A 15,578-nucleotide genomic window follows, 5' to 3' on the forward strand; every position below is an offset into this window, starting at 1 on the left:
GTTTAATGGAATTACAGTTCCACATGGCTGGGGAGGCGTCACAATCATGGCAGAAGGCGAGGAGGAGCAAGTCATGTCTTACATGGATGGTGGCAGGCAGAGAGAGCTTGTGCAGGCAAACTTTCATTTTTAAAACCATCAGATCTCATGAGATGTATTCACTATCACAAGAACAGCATGGGAAAGACCTGCCCCCATGATTCAGTTATCTCCCAGAGGGTCCCTCCCATAACATGTGAGAATTATGGAAGCTACAAGATGAGCTTTGGGTGGGGACACAGAGCCAAACTATATCAAATAGAAAAAGATATTCCATGCAAACAGAAACCATAACTGAGCAGGAGTAGTCATATTTAGATAAAACAGACTTTAAGTCAAAAACAGTAAAAAAAAAAAGGACAAAGAAGGTCATTATATAATGATAAAAGGATCAATCTAGAAGAGAGTGTAACTATACTAAATACATATGCACCCAAGAATGCTGCACTCAGATGTATAAAGCAAATATTGCTAGATCTAAAGAGAGACAGAATCCAATACAGTAATGGGGGAGACTTCAACACCCCACTCACTCAGCACTCAACAGATCATCTAGACAGAAAATCAACACATACACATTGGATTTAAACTGGACTTTAGACCAAATGGACCTCACAGACATATACAGAACCTTTTAGCCAACAACTGCAGAATACATATTAACATTCTTCTCATTCACACATGGGACATTCTCCAAGATAGATCCTATGTTAGGCCACAAAACAAGTCTTAACATACTTGAAAAAACTGAGATCATGTCGAGTATCTTCTCAGACCAGAATAGAATAAAATTAGAAATCAATACCACAAGGAAGTTTGGAAACTGTACAATACTTGAAAACTTAGCAAGATGCGTCTGAATGATCATTGGATCAATGAAGAAATTAAGATGGAAATAAAAAAATTCTTGAAATAAAGACAGGAACAGTGGCTCATGCTTGTAATCCCAGCACTTTGGGAGGCTGCAGTGGGAGGGTCACTTGAGGCCAGGAGTTTGAGACCAGCCTGGACAACATATTGAAACACCGTTGTCTCCTAAAAATTTTAAAAATTAGTCAGGCATGGTGGTGCACGTCTGTACGCCTAACTACTCAGGAGTCTGAGGCAGGAGGATCACTTGAGCCCAAAAGTTTGAGGCTGCAGTGAGCTACAGTAGTGCTACTGCACTCTAGTCTGGGTGACAAAGTAAGACCTTGTCTCTTAAAAAAAATTCTTGAAATAAATAAAAATTGAAACACAAAACACCAAAACGTATGGAATATCATAAAAGCAGTGCTTGGAGGGGACTTTATAGCAATAAATGCCTACATCAAAAAAATAGTATGTGCTTATGTAAATTTAATGTTATGTAAGAAAAAAAGTAGAATGATTTCCAGTAAAGAATTTAATGATGCACTTTAAGGAATTAGAGAATCAAGAACAAACAAAACCCAAAATTAGCAGAAGGAAGAATAATGATCAGAGCAGAAAGAAATGAAATAGAGACTAAAAAAATACAAAGTATCAATGAAATGAAAAGTTCGTTGTTCAAAAAGATAAAATTAATAAACCACTAGCTAGGTTAACCAAGGAAAGAAGAGAGGAGACCCAATTAAACAAAATCAGGAATGAAAAAGGAGAAGTTACTACTGATACCACAGAAATAGAAAACATCAGCAGAGACTTTTATGAATAACTATATACTAACTAGAAAACTTAGAGAAATGGGTAAACTCCTGGAAACATACAACATACCAAGATTGAATGAGGAAGAAATAGAAAACCTGAACAGACCGATAGTGAGTAGTGAGATTGAATCAATAGTAAAAAGTCTCCCAATAAAGAAAAGCTCAGGATCGATGGATTCACTGCCAAATCCTACCAAACATATAAAGAAAAACTAATACCAATCTTCCTCATACTATTTCAAAAAGTTGAAGAGGAGGGAATCCTCCCTAACTCATTCTTTGCAGCTAGCATTACCCTGATTCCAAAGCTAGACAAGGACACAACAACAACAGCAAAGAGAAAACTACAGGCCTGATGAACATAGACACAAAAATCCTCAACAAAATACTAGCAAACTAAATCCAACAGCACATCAAAAAGATAAAACACTTGGATTAAGTGGGTTTTATACCAGGGATGCAAGAATGGTTTAACCTGTGCAAATCAATAAATTCGATAACATTACATTAACAGAATCAAGAACAAAAACTATATGATTATTTTTATAGATGCAGAAAAAGCATTTCATAAAACTAAACATCCCTTCATGACAAAAACTCTCAGCAAACTAGGCATAGAAAGAACATACCTTAAAATAATAAAGGCAATATATGACAAAACCCACAGCTAACATCAGACTCAATGGGGAAAAGTTGAAAGGCTTTCCTCTAAGAACAAGACAAGGATGCCCACCTTCCCCATGCCCATTAAACATAGTACTGGAAGTTGTAGCCAGAGCAATCAGCCAAGAAAAAGGAATAAAAGAGGAACTCAAATTGACCCTCTTTGGGGACTACATTATTATTATTATTATTATTATTATTATTTTTGGAGACAGAGTCTCTCTCTGTCGCCCAGGTTGGAGTGCAATGGTGCGATCTTGCCTCACTGCAACCTCCATCTCCTGGGTTTAAGCAGTTCTCCTACCTCAGTCTCCCAAGTAGCTGGGACTACAGGCATGTACCATCATGCCCAGCTAATGTTTGTATTTTTAGTAGAAACAGGGTTTCACCATGTTGGCCAGGATGGTCTCGATCTCTTGACCTGATGATCCACCCACTTCGGCCTCCCAAAGTGCTGGGATTACAGGCATGAACCACTGCACTTGGCCTATTCTTATTTTTAGAAAACCAAAAGACTCCATCAAAAAACTCTTAGGGCTGGGCATGGTGGCTCATGCCTGTAATCCCAGCACTTTGGGAGGCCAAGGCAGGCAATCATTTGAGGCCAAGAGTTTGAGCCCAGCCTGGCCAATATGGCAAAACCCCATGTCTGCTAAAAAATACAAAAATTAGCTGGGCATGGTGGTGCATGCCTGTAATCCCAGCTACTTGGGAGGCTGAGGCACTAGAATCACTTGAGCCCAGGAGGTGGAGGTTGCAGTGAGCTAAGATTGTGCCACTGCACTCCAGCCTGAGTGACAGAGCAAGACTCTCTCTCTCAAAAAAAAAAAAAAAAAGCCAAACAGGCTGGAAATGGTGGCTCACGCCTGTAATCCCAGCACTTCGGGAGGCTGAGGTGGGTGGATCATGAGGTGAGGAGTTCAAGACCAGCCTGGCCAAGATAGTGAAACCTCATCTCCACTAAAAATACAAAAAAAAATTATCCAGGCATGGTAGTGGGTGCCTGTAATCCCAGCTGCTTGGGAGGCTGAGGCAGAGAATTGCTTGAACCTGGGAGGCGGAGGTTGCAGTCAGCCGAGATCACACCACTGCAGTCCAGTCTGGGCAACAGAGCAAGATTCTGTCTCAAAAAACAAACAAACAAAAAAACAGCTCTTAGAACTGAACCAAATTCAGTGAAGCCACAGGATACAAACAAGCAAAAATCAGCATTTCTATACACCAATAATATCTGAAAAAAAAAATCAAGAAGGTAATCACATTTACAACAGCTGCAGAACAAACCAACAAAAACAACAAAAAAAACTGGGTATAAATTTAACCAAGAAGTGAAAGATCTCTACAAGGAAAATTACAAAACACTGATGAAAGAAACTGAAGAAGAAACAAGACATCCCATGCTCATGGATCAGAAGAATTCATATCATTAAAAATGACCATACTATCTAAAGCAATCTATGGATTCAGTGCAATCTCTAACTACATATCAATGTAGTTTTTCACATAACTAGAAAAAACAACGCTAAAATTCATATGGAACCAAAAAAGATCCAGAATAGTCAAAGCAGTCCTAAGCAAAAGGAACAAGCTCAAGGCACTACACTACCTGACTTCAAAATATATTACAAGGCTGTACTAACCCAAACAGACACAGAGACTGAAGGAAAAGAATAGAGAACCCAGGAGTGAATCCACATATTTACAGTCAACTGATCTTCAACAAAGCCATCAAGAACATACATTGGGGAAAGGACAGTCTCTCCAGTAAATGATGCTCAGAAAACTGGATATCCCCATGCAGAAGAATGAAACTAGATCCCTATTTCTCACCTTTATTAGGCTGTTCTTGTGTTGTGATTTAAAAAATACCTAAGACTGGGTAATTTATAAGAAAAGAGATTTAATTGACTCACAGCTCTGCAGGCTGTACAGGAAGCATGGCAGCATCTGCTTCTGGGGAGGCCTTGGGGAGCTTTTACTCACGGTGGAAGTCAAAGCAGGAACAGGCATTTCAGATGGCAAAAGCAGGAACAAGAGAGAGAGGGTGAGAGAGGTGCTATACTTTTAAACAACCAGACCTTGTAAGAACTCACTCTATCAAGAGAACAGCACTAAGGGGATGGTGCTAAGCCATTCCAGAGAAATCTATCCCCATTATCCAATAACCTCCCACCAGGCCCCACCTCCATCATTGGGGATTTCAATTCAACATGAGATTTGGATGGGAACACATATTCACACTACATCATCACTGTCTACCAAAATCAACTCAAAATGGATTAAAGACTTAAGCATACTGAAACTGGACTCCTTCCTTACACCTGAATAGTATTTCATGGTGTATATGTACCACATTTTCTTTATCCAGTCTACCATTGATGGGCATTTAGATTGATTCCATGTCTTTGCTATGTGAATAGTGCTGCAGTGAACATATGTGTGCAGGTGTCTTTATGGTAGAATGATTTATATTCCTTTGAGTATATACCCAATAATGGGGTTGCTGAGTCGAATGATAGTTCTGCATTAAGTTCTTTGAGAAATCACCAAATTGCTTTCCACAGTGGCTGAACTAATTTACATTCCCACCAGCAGTGGATAAGCATTCCCCTTTTCTCCACAATCTTGCTAGCATCTATTAGTTTTTGGCTTTTTAATAAGGCATTCTGAGTGGTGTGAGATGGTATTTCATTGTGGTTTTGATTTGCATTTATCTAATGATTAGTGATGAGCATTTTTTCATACGCTTGTTGGCCGTGCGTATATCTTCTTTTGATAATGTCTGTTTGTGCCTTTGCCCACTTTTTAATGGAGTTGTTTGGTTTTTGCTTGTAAATTTAAGTTCCTTATAGATCCTGGATATTAGACCTTTGTCGGATGCATAGTTTGCAAATATTTTCTCCCATTTTGTAGGTTGTCTGTTTACTCTCTTGATAGTTTCATTTGCTGTGCGGAAGCTCTTTTGTTTAATTAGGTCCCATTTGTCAATTTTTGTTTTTGTTGCAATTGCTTTTGGCATCTTCCTCATGAAATCTTTGCCAAGGTCTATGTTCAGAATGGTATTTTGTTGGTTTTCTCCTAGAGTTTTTATAGTTTTAGGTCTTAAATTTAAGTGTTTAGTCCATCTTGATTTTTGTATATGGTATAAGAAATGAGTTCAGTTTCAGTCTTCTGAATATGGCTGGCCAGTTATCCCTGCACTATTTCTTGAATAAAACAGTCCTTTCCCCGTTGTTTGTTTTTGTCAACTTTGTCAAAGATCAGATGGTTGTAGGTGTGCAGCTTTATTTCTGGGCTCTCTATTCTGTTCCATTGGTCTTTGTGTCTGTTAAGTTTGTTTGAGGAAGATTTTAGAGGGCCAGAGCTCAGCTCAGCATTCCTAGTTTGCCTGCTCTAACTCTAAGGGTGCTGGTACCAGGCCCCCAGCTTTGTTCTCCAGTCTCAGGAGCTTAGGAACTCACTGCACTGGAGGGGCCTGGTGTTCCTGCTCTGCTGGCCACACCATTCTGATGGGGAGTGCTGGCCAGTGCCTTTCCTCAGGCAGTGGCATAGCATAGCAAGATCTATGCTGGCTTGAGTATGGCGGCAGCAGCAGCAGTGGTGGGGCAGGGTGGCCATTTGCTGGCGGGAGTGAGGCACTGGATTCTGTACACACCCTCATGCAGGCCACATTGGCGGGGCAGAGTGCTGCACATTAGCGGTGGGAGGGTGTGCTCACACCAGCAGTGGTGGAGAGGCAGGGTGCATGTACACACACATGCCAGTGGGAGAGAGGAAGTATAGTCGCCTGCGCTTGCGGGCCAGCAAAGCAGTGGAGAGGACCTTGGGCAAGTGCATGACGGCAAGGTGAGGTGGGGGAAGGCTGTAAGGGAGTGGAGGCTGTAGGTAGGCAGGTGCGCATCCATGGTGGCTGGTCAGCGGGAACTCTCTGATGGTGAGGCATGATCTGCTAGTGAAGGAGCTATGAGAAGGGCTCCTAGGAAGCACCCTGGTTGGGCATGCGAGCCTGTGCCACAAGTGGGCATGCCAGGCTGGGGCCCCAGGAGAGGCTGGCAGATGAGGACACTCAGATCGGACTAGACACATCTCATAGACAAGACTGCCCTACTCTGTCCAGGTCCTACAGTTACCCAAAAGCTAAAGCCACCTAGAAGAGTATGGCGAGCCTTGGAGGATGAGCATCCCTGGCCATCCTGCTCCACCTGTATTTGAAACTATTTTGTCTTTCAGCAGATTTTTTAACTTAAATGTGTGACATGTTATTTTTTTCCAGAAAATCATTTATTTCTAAGTTTAAATCTTTTTTTCAAGTTGAAATAATAGGACATGTGAGAAGTGCTGGAAATGTTTTTATAGCACTACAAAATGTATTTCTTGATTATGAATTTGTTTCAGCCTGGAAAAAATTCTGAACATAGAGATACAAATTTTCAGTTAAACTCTTATTATCTAAAAGTCAAGGTTCATCTTCCCACTATAGGTCTGCTTTTATGTTAAATGATGAGTTAATGGGTGCAGCACACCAACATGGCACATGTATACATATGTAACTAACCTGCACGTTGTGCACATTTACCCTAAACCTTAAAGTATAGTAAACATAAATAAATAAATAAATAAGTAAATAAATAAATAGAAAGCAATGCAGGTAGAACAGTTTAGTTCTGCTGCCTCAGTCCCCAAAACCTGCATTGATAAGAACTAGTCTTTTATTAACTAATATTTTTTGAAAAGACTATAAATATGTACTGATTGGGAAGATTTAGAAATATATATATATTTTAACAAATCTAGGAAAAAATGTAGGGAAGCTATATACTTACAGCTACATAAAAGCTGATGTTTTAAAATTGGACTGATAGTTGACAATTATGTCAAATGAGACCCCTGGGAAGCAGATACTAAGATGGTATAAAGAGTTCAAACATCAGGGGGTAATGACTAAGAAAGGAAGGCAGGGAAGAAGCAGGATTATGCAGGGATAGCCTCAGTCTTCAATGCACAACTGACAGAAGCTCTCAACAATGGGGAGTTCTGGAGCAAAGATTGTCTATGATGAAAGTCTTGTGTTGGGCTGTTATGCCCAGACATTGGCTGGGGGCTGCTTGAAAAGATGGTGGCCTCAGCAAGAAAGCTGAAGCATTTTGTAAAGATGTTGTAGTTGGGGGCTATCAGCTAACTACACTCCTTGCACTGGAACAGCTGGTTCTTTGTTCGAAGAAACCTGAACAGAGGACCTTCAGGACTGCCACAGTGATGATGATAATAGTTATCATTGAGTAGCTCCTACTCTCCAGACACCATAGGTTCTCTTTACATATGTTATTTGTAACCCTTGCATCACAGTCCCTAGAGATAGAATAACCTTCATTGTTCAAATGAGAAAATTAAATATAGCTAATAAGTTAGAGGCTGATGTGTTCATTTTATTGTAAATATACCCATAAACATTTCTGACAAAAATTTTTCTAATAAACTATTCCAGATTATGTCTTGTACCAACAATCAGTTTAAGAGCTTTTAAGCCAGAAGGGAAAGAAAGGGTGAAAGTAAGATTCCAGACTTGACATTTTAGAAGAGACACCTATTCAAAAAGAACATTTATCAGAAGGATATGGTTGTTTCATGGAGTCTAAAGGCCGAAAAGGCAGCTGATTTCTAGAAATAAAGCTGCCTGTCTCTGTCTGTTTGACTCTCTATCACTCTTACTTTCTACTCTACCTTTCTGCCCATTTCTTTGCTTTTGCTATCCTAGATTTTCTCTCTCTCGCAGTGTCAAGCTGTCTCTTTTCCTTGGTCTCTGTCTTGATCTCTCTCACTGTCCTGCTCTGTCTCTGTCTCTCTCTCTCTCTCAATCTCTGCTCACAATCTATGTTGGTCTCTGTCTTTCCTGTCCTTCTCTTTTTTCCTCTCTCCTTCTCTTGGTCTTCCTCTTTTTCTCTCCTTCTCTGTCTTTTGCTTTTCGTTCTTCCTGTCCTACCTCCTCTCCTCTTCTCTACCTCTTCCTTCATCTCCTCTCCATTCCCCTCTTCTCCCGTCCTCCCTCTCTCTCTTTTGGCCTGTCCCTTCCTCACTTTCTGTCACTTTCTTTAGGTTTTGTATCTTGTCTGTTTCTCTCCTCACTCTGTCTTTTACTCTTTCTTGCTTTGTCTACCTGTCTGTCTGTCTGACTCTTTGTATCTTCAAGAAATAGAAAATGAGCCTACATCCTACTTTATTATTTCTTTAACTTTGATGTTCCATAAATGAAAGTATCTATATACATTTAATGTTATATATTTTAAACCAATTATCCTTGCTACATATATTTCACAGCTTCAGAAATAACTTATAATCTCTTTCCACAAAAAGTACAATAATATACTAGGAATTAAATGCTGAAAGTAAAATACCTTTCTTAGTAGTTAACAAAGATAACTGAAACACCATTTCCTAACTCAACACTCTAAGTAGCTTTTCTTTCTAAATTAATAGTAATTTCAACCAAGGTATTCATTTCAACCAAGGTATTCTCATATAGTTGCTATGCCATATAGAGTTCTCTTGGACGTTGTTTGATCTAGCTCAAGTGAGAAAATTCTTTAGTTTCCTGTGAAGTGGTTTAAAATTTAATGAACAGATTAAAGATTTTCTTAGTACTGTACATTATGATCTAGTCAACTAACTTTAAATTGTAGTTTTACTATACTAAAATGTTTATTTCCTTCTGCTGTTCAATCCCTATTTTATAAAAACATTTATAGAAAACAAATTCCAGTACTCCTGGTAAGAAAAACAGAGGCCTTTTGACAAGTACTCCATCTTCAGAGACAGCTGGTTTTGTGGTAAGTATTAGCATTTGGCACTTGTAGTATCTGTTTTCTGGCTCCTCCTCTCCCCATTCTTCTATTTTTCTCATATCAGGGGAATATTGCCTATGGAGGATAATATCTGTGTTTTTCTGTTGCTTAAGCACACTTTCAATGGAAGTAGTCTGTATACTACTATACATGCAAGAGAGAAGGAAAAATTAGAGTACTGCAGCAACAACCAGGATTATTCCATTTTTTCCTTTCAGTTTTAAAAATTGTGGTGAAATATATATAACATAAAATTTATAATTTTAACCATTTTTAAGTGTATCATTCACATCATTATGCAACCATCACCACTATTCATCTCTAGAACTTTTTTCATCTTGCAAAACTGAAATTGCATATGCATTAAACAGTAACTTCCTGTTCCTCGCTACCCCACCCCTGGAAACCACCATTTTACTTTCTGTTTCTATTAATTTGACTACTCTAGGTACCTCATATAAGTGGAACCATACAGTATTTGTCCTTGTCCTTTGTGACTAGTTTATGTCACTTAGCATGGCATCTTCAGATTCATCTATGTTATAGCATGCATCAGAATTTTATTTTTAAGGACGAATTGATACTCCATTGTATGTATATCACACATTTTGTTTATCCATTCATCTATTGATGGACAATTGAGTTGCTTCTGCCTTTTGACAATTGTGAATAATGCTGCTATGAACATGGGTGTACAAATACATGTTTGAGTCCCTGCTTTCAATTCTTTTGGGTATGTATCTAGAAGTAGAATTGCTAGAACATATTGTAATTCAGTTTTTCTTTTTGAGGAACCACCACACTGTTTTCCTTAGTAGCTGTACCATTTTACAGTCCCACTAGCAAAATGCACAAGGGTTCCAGTTTCTCTACTTCCTTACCAGCACTTGTTATTTTCTTTTTTGTAATAGTCGTTCTTATGGATGTGAGGTGGTATCTGATTGTGGTTTTGATTTGTATTTCCCTAGTAAGGATGACACTGAGCATCTTTTAATGTGTTAATTAGCTATTTGCATATCTTATTTGGGAAAATACTCAAGTCCTTTGTTTATTTTTGAATTTTTAATTGTTGAGTTGTAGGAGTTCTTCATATATCTGGGATATTAACCCATTACCCAACATATGATTTACAAATAATTTGTCCCCTTCCATGGGTTGCCTTTTCACTCTGTTGATAGTGTCCTTTGATGCACAAATGTTTTTTATTTTGTCATAGTAAAATTCGTCTTTTTCTTTTCTCACCTGTTCTTTTGATGTCATATCCAAGAAATCATTATCAAATCCAGTGTCATCAAGTCTTCAGTCAAATATCCAATGTTCCTCTTCAATGTGAGCAATCCTCACAGAGTTTCATGCAGCAGCTTACATAGCAGTGTGGGGACTGCTCAGGCACAAGGAAATGAAATCCAGTATCTTTTGTAACAACACTTAGGCATAACGTCCATGGTCTCCACAAAGGACATGTGTAATTACAATGTCGCTGCACTCAGGGAAACCCAAAGTATTTTAGCTTTCATAGTGCAGTATTTATTTATTTATAGTGCATTTATAGTTCCTCCTAGAGATACACTTTTCCAATCAGACATTATTTTTACCATAAGCAACGTTGCCTAGTAACACCATTGACATTCTTATACTTATCAGGTTCCTAGGGGAAAGGAGTTACGGATTTAACCAAGAGATGCTCATGATGGGAAAAAGGATTTTGTTAATACTCTGCTCACAGTCTTTCCAGTGGCCCAAAAATCAATACTTTTTCCAGAAAATGAGTGTCTCATTTTTTATTCATTCTTGGTTGATATTTGGAGTTAAAATGTATTGATGAGTAACAAATGTACCAAAATGATTTTTTCGTGGCAACACTAATTTAGTGACTATTTTACAAATATCAACATATTTTTAAAATTGAGGTACAATTTACATGTTATAAAACTCAGTATACCAAAGTGTATAATTCAGTGGTTTTTAACATACTTACAAACTGTGCAGCTATCATCACAATCCTATTTAAGAACATTTTCATCACCCTATTCATTAATAGTCAGCCCTCATTCCCCCATCCCACCCTCCACTCCCAAGAAACTACTGATTTAGTTTTGGTCTCTATAGGTTTGCTCTTTCTATTTCATATAAATGAGATCACATAACATGTGGCGTTTTGTGCCTGGTTTCTTTCACTTAGCATAATGTTTTAAAAATTCATCTATGTTATAGCAGGTACCAGTACTGTATTCCTTTTTTATGACCAATGTATTAGTCTGTTTCCACACTGCTATAAAGACATACCCAAGACTGGGTAACTTATAAAGAAAAGAGGTTTAATTGGCTCACAGTTCCACATGGCTGGGGAGGCCTCAGGAAACTTACAATCATGGTGGAAGGGGAAGAGGCCTGTCTTACATGGCAACAGGCGAGAGAGAACATGGAAGAGCAGGGAAAACTACCTTATAAAACGATCAGATCGCCGGGCGTGGTGGCCCACGCCTGTAATCCCAGCACTTTGGGAGGCTGAGGCGGGCGGATCACGAGGTCAGGAGATCGAGACCATCCTGGCTAACACGGTGAAACCCCATCTCTACCAAAAATACAAAAAATTAGCCGGGCGAGGTGGTGGGTGCCTGTAGTCCCAGCTACTTGGGAGGCTGAGGCAGGAGAATGGTGTGAACCCCGGGGGGCGGAGCTTGCAATGAGCCGAGATCATGCCACTGCACTCCAGCCTGGGTGAAAGAGCGAGACTCCGTCTCAAAAAAAAATAAAAAAGAAAAAAGAAAATAAAACCATCAGATCTCGGGATAACTCACTCACTATCATCAGAACAGTATGGAGAAAACCACCCCCATGATTCAATCACCTCCCACTGGGTCCCTCCCTCGACCTGTGGGGATTATGGGGATTATAATTCAATATGAGATTTGGGTAGAGACACAGCCAAACCAAATCAACTGAATTATACTCCATTATATACATATACCATATTTTATCAATTCAGTTTATGGGCATTTATTTCCATTTATTATCTATTATGAATAATACTGTTATGAACATTTCTTGACAAGTGTTTGTTAAACATGTGTTTTCAGTTGTCTTAACTATATACAGTCATCCCTCAGTATCCATGGGGAATTGGTTCCAGGACTTCTCAAAGATACCAAAATATGTGAATGCTATAGTTCCTGATATAAAATGGCATAGTATTTTTTTTGCATATAACCTATGTGCATCCTGCACACCTTAAATCATCTCTAAATCAATCAGTCATCTTTTTTGGAAATTTTTAATTTGGTACAGAAATATGTGGTGATTTCAGTAACCTGATAGAAAAATGGATATGGCACTTAGGAGAGAGTTCTGTGTTAGAGATAGTGATTTAAAAATCTCTGGTGTTCAAATCATAGGCAAGAAGATAAGGGAAGAGTGCTGGGAAGTTGACATTTAAAGGAAGGGCAGGGGAAATTATTATAGGAAGTATGGTTGCTGAGTAGATAAATTTCATTTAGTAGGCATTTGATAACTGTTTGGATGACTGAACAGAAAAAAAATGTATCATAGCAAACAAAAATTCCTAATTAAAAAATAAAGTGAAAGAACATTATAACCCATTTTACAGATTGATTTGTCTCTAAACATGCATCTTTTGAAGAGTTATTTCCAAATGTCAGTAATTATGTTTATTCAGATGAAATTGTTCCTGTGTCAAGTTTACAGGAAAATGCTTCCAATGAGATGGTATTTTTCAGCTTTTCTTTAATTACTTAAAAATCATTGCTTTTGCAATGTTTAACTTCTACAAAAGAATAATGTATTCTTTTATAGATTGATTTGTCCTCAGTGCAAAAAGCATCTTTTGAAGAACTATTTCCAAATGTCAGCAATTATATTAATTCAAATGAAATTGTTCCTGTGTCAAGTTTGCAGGAAAATTCTTCAAATGAGGTAGTATTTTCCATTTTTCCTTCAATTACTAAAGGAAATAATTACTGTTACATTAGATACTTTGTATATGAGGTGCTATAAGAAATCTCTTAACTCATGAGAAACATAATTTGCAAATATTTTCTCCTATTCTGCAGGTTGCCTTTTGACACTTTGGTTAGGGTCTTTGATGCACAAAATTTTATATTTTTTATGAAGTACAATTTGTCTGTTTTTTCTTTTGTTGCTCATTCCTTTGGTGTCCTGTGCAAGAAATCACAGCCAAATCAAATGTCTGAAGCTTTTTGCCTTTTCTTTTCTTTTTTCTTTTCTCTTTTCTTTTCTTTTTTTTTTTCTTTTATTTTGACAGAGTCTCACTCTGTCCTCTATGCTGGAGTGTCAGGGTGCAATCAAGGCTCACAGACTCACTGCAGCCTTGACTTCCAGGATTTAGGTGATTCTCCCATCTCAGCCTCTCGAGTAGCTAGGACTGCAGGCGTACACCACCATGCCCAGCTGATTTTTTGTATTTTTTGTAGAGACTGGGTTTTGTTATGGTGCCCAGGCTATTGCCCTGCATTTTATTCAAAATTTTTTTTTGTTTTAGGTCTTGTATTTAGGTCATTGATCCATTTTGAGTTAATTTTTGTGTATGATATTAGGTAAGGGTCCAACTTCATTCTTTTGCATGTAGATATCCAGTTTTCTCAGCATCATTTGTTGAAGGGAACATCCTTTCCCTCATTGAATGGTCTGGCCCCGTTGCCAAAAATCATTTAACCATATATGTGAGGGTTTATTCCTGGGTTCTCTATTCTATTGATCTATATGTCTGTCTTTATGTTAGTACCATATGGCTTTGATTGCTGTAGCTTTGTATATTTTGAAATCAGGAAATGTGAGTCCCCCAGCTTTGTTCTTCTTTTTCATTATTGTTTTTACTATTCAGGATCCCTTGAGATTCCATGTGAATTTTCAAATGGGTTTTCCTGTTTCTGCAAAAAACATCATTGGGGTTTTGATAGAGACTGAATGGAATCTGTAGATCACCCTAGGTAGTAATGGCATCTTAAAGGTATTGCATCTTCCAGTCCATAAACATGGGATGTGTTTTCATTTATTTATGTTTTCTTTAATTTATTTCACCAATGTTTTATAGTTTTCATTGTGTTGGTCTTTGACTTATTTGGTTAAGTCCTAAATGTTCTTTTGGATGCTATTATGAATTGATAATTTCAATTCATTGAAAAGAAAAGCAGTTTCTTTTCAAATTGCTTATGTTAGTGTGTAGAAATTCACCTGATTTTTGTGTGACTTTGTGTCCTGTTAATTTGCTGAATTCATTTATTCTAAAAATTTTTAATTGAATCTTTAGGGTTTTCCACAGTGATACCATGTTATCTGTGAACAGAGATAATTTTGCTTCTTGCTTTACAATTTGGATGCCTTTTATTTCTTTTCCTAATTGCCTAATTGCTCTGGCTAGAACTATCAGTAGTATGTTGAAAATGCAGACATCCTTGCCTTTTTCTTCATCTTAGAGGAAAAGCTTTCCATCTTTCACCATTGAATGTGATGTTTACTGTGGGTTTTCATATATGGCTGTATTAGTTCATTTTCACATTGCTATAAAGAAATACCTGAGACTGGGTAATTTGTAAAGAAAAGAGGTTTCTTTATATAGATAAAAGAGGTTGCTTATGGTTCCTCAAGCTGTATAGGAAGCATGATTCTGGCATCTGCTACTGGGGAGGCCTCAAGAAGCTTCCAATTATTGTGAAAGGCAAAAGGGGAGCAAGGCATCTTACATGGCCAGAGCAGGAGGAAGAGAGAAAATGGGGAGGTGCCACACACTTTTAAACAACAAGATCTCACAATAACTCCCTCACTAGAACAGCAACAAGGGCATGGTGCTAAACAATTAGGGACCACCCCTGTGAAGTACCACTCCCATGATCCAGTCACCTCCCACCAGGGCCCACCTCCAACATTGGGGATTACAATTTCACATGAGATTTGGGCAGGGACACAAATCCAAAACATATCAATGGCTTTTATTTTGTTGAAGTAATTTCCTTCAATTCCTAGTTTATTGTTTTTATCACAAAATGGTATTGAATTTTGTGAAATGCTTTTTCAGCATCAATTGAGAAGATCACATGTTTTTTCCTTTCATTCTACTATATGTGGTGTATTACAGTGATTGATATTTTTAAGTCTTGCCAAATTAAGCAAAAACATTGTTTGGTTTTTGTATGTTGAACCATCCTTGCATTCCACAAATAAAACCCATTTAGTTGTGGCCTATAATCGTTTTAATATGCTGCTGAATTTGGTTTGCTAGTAATTTGTTGAGGATTTTTGCTTCAGTGTTCTAATGGATATTGGCCTGTAGTTTTCTTTTCATGTATTGTCCAGAAAAGACACTTTGTTCGACTTTGGGTAATGTTGGTCTCAT

At 38.0% G+C, this 15,578-nt stretch overlaps 1 protein-coding gene across 2 annotated transcripts in view; it reads left to right on the top strand.

The window, feature by feature from the left end:
• Positions 1-15,578, top strand: part of MEIKIN (meiotic kinetochore factor) — a 152,350-nt gene that overhangs the window by 75,688 nt on the left and 61,084 nt on the right. The window contains exons 10-11 of one of the 2 annotated variants that reach the window (XM_032156507.2): positions 9,113-9,193; positions 13,022-13,141. In XM_032156507.2, the coding sequence (XP_032012398.1) occupies positions 9,113-9,193; positions 13,022-13,141 (201 nt within the window). The remainder of the gene's footprint in view (positions 1-9,112; positions 9,194-13,021; positions 13,142-15,578) is intronic. The other variant, XM_058440303.1, reaches the window with a different exon arrangement.

The sequence above is a fragment of the Hylobates moloch genome, unplaced genomic scaffold (assembly GCF_009828535.3).
Source record: "Hylobates moloch isolate HMO894 unplaced genomic scaffold, HMol_V3 SCAFFOLD_6, whole genome shotgun sequence".
In the NCBI taxonomy this organism is placed as follows: domain Eukaryota; kingdom Metazoa; phylum Chordata; class Mammalia; order Primates; family Hylobatidae; genus Hylobates; species Hylobates moloch.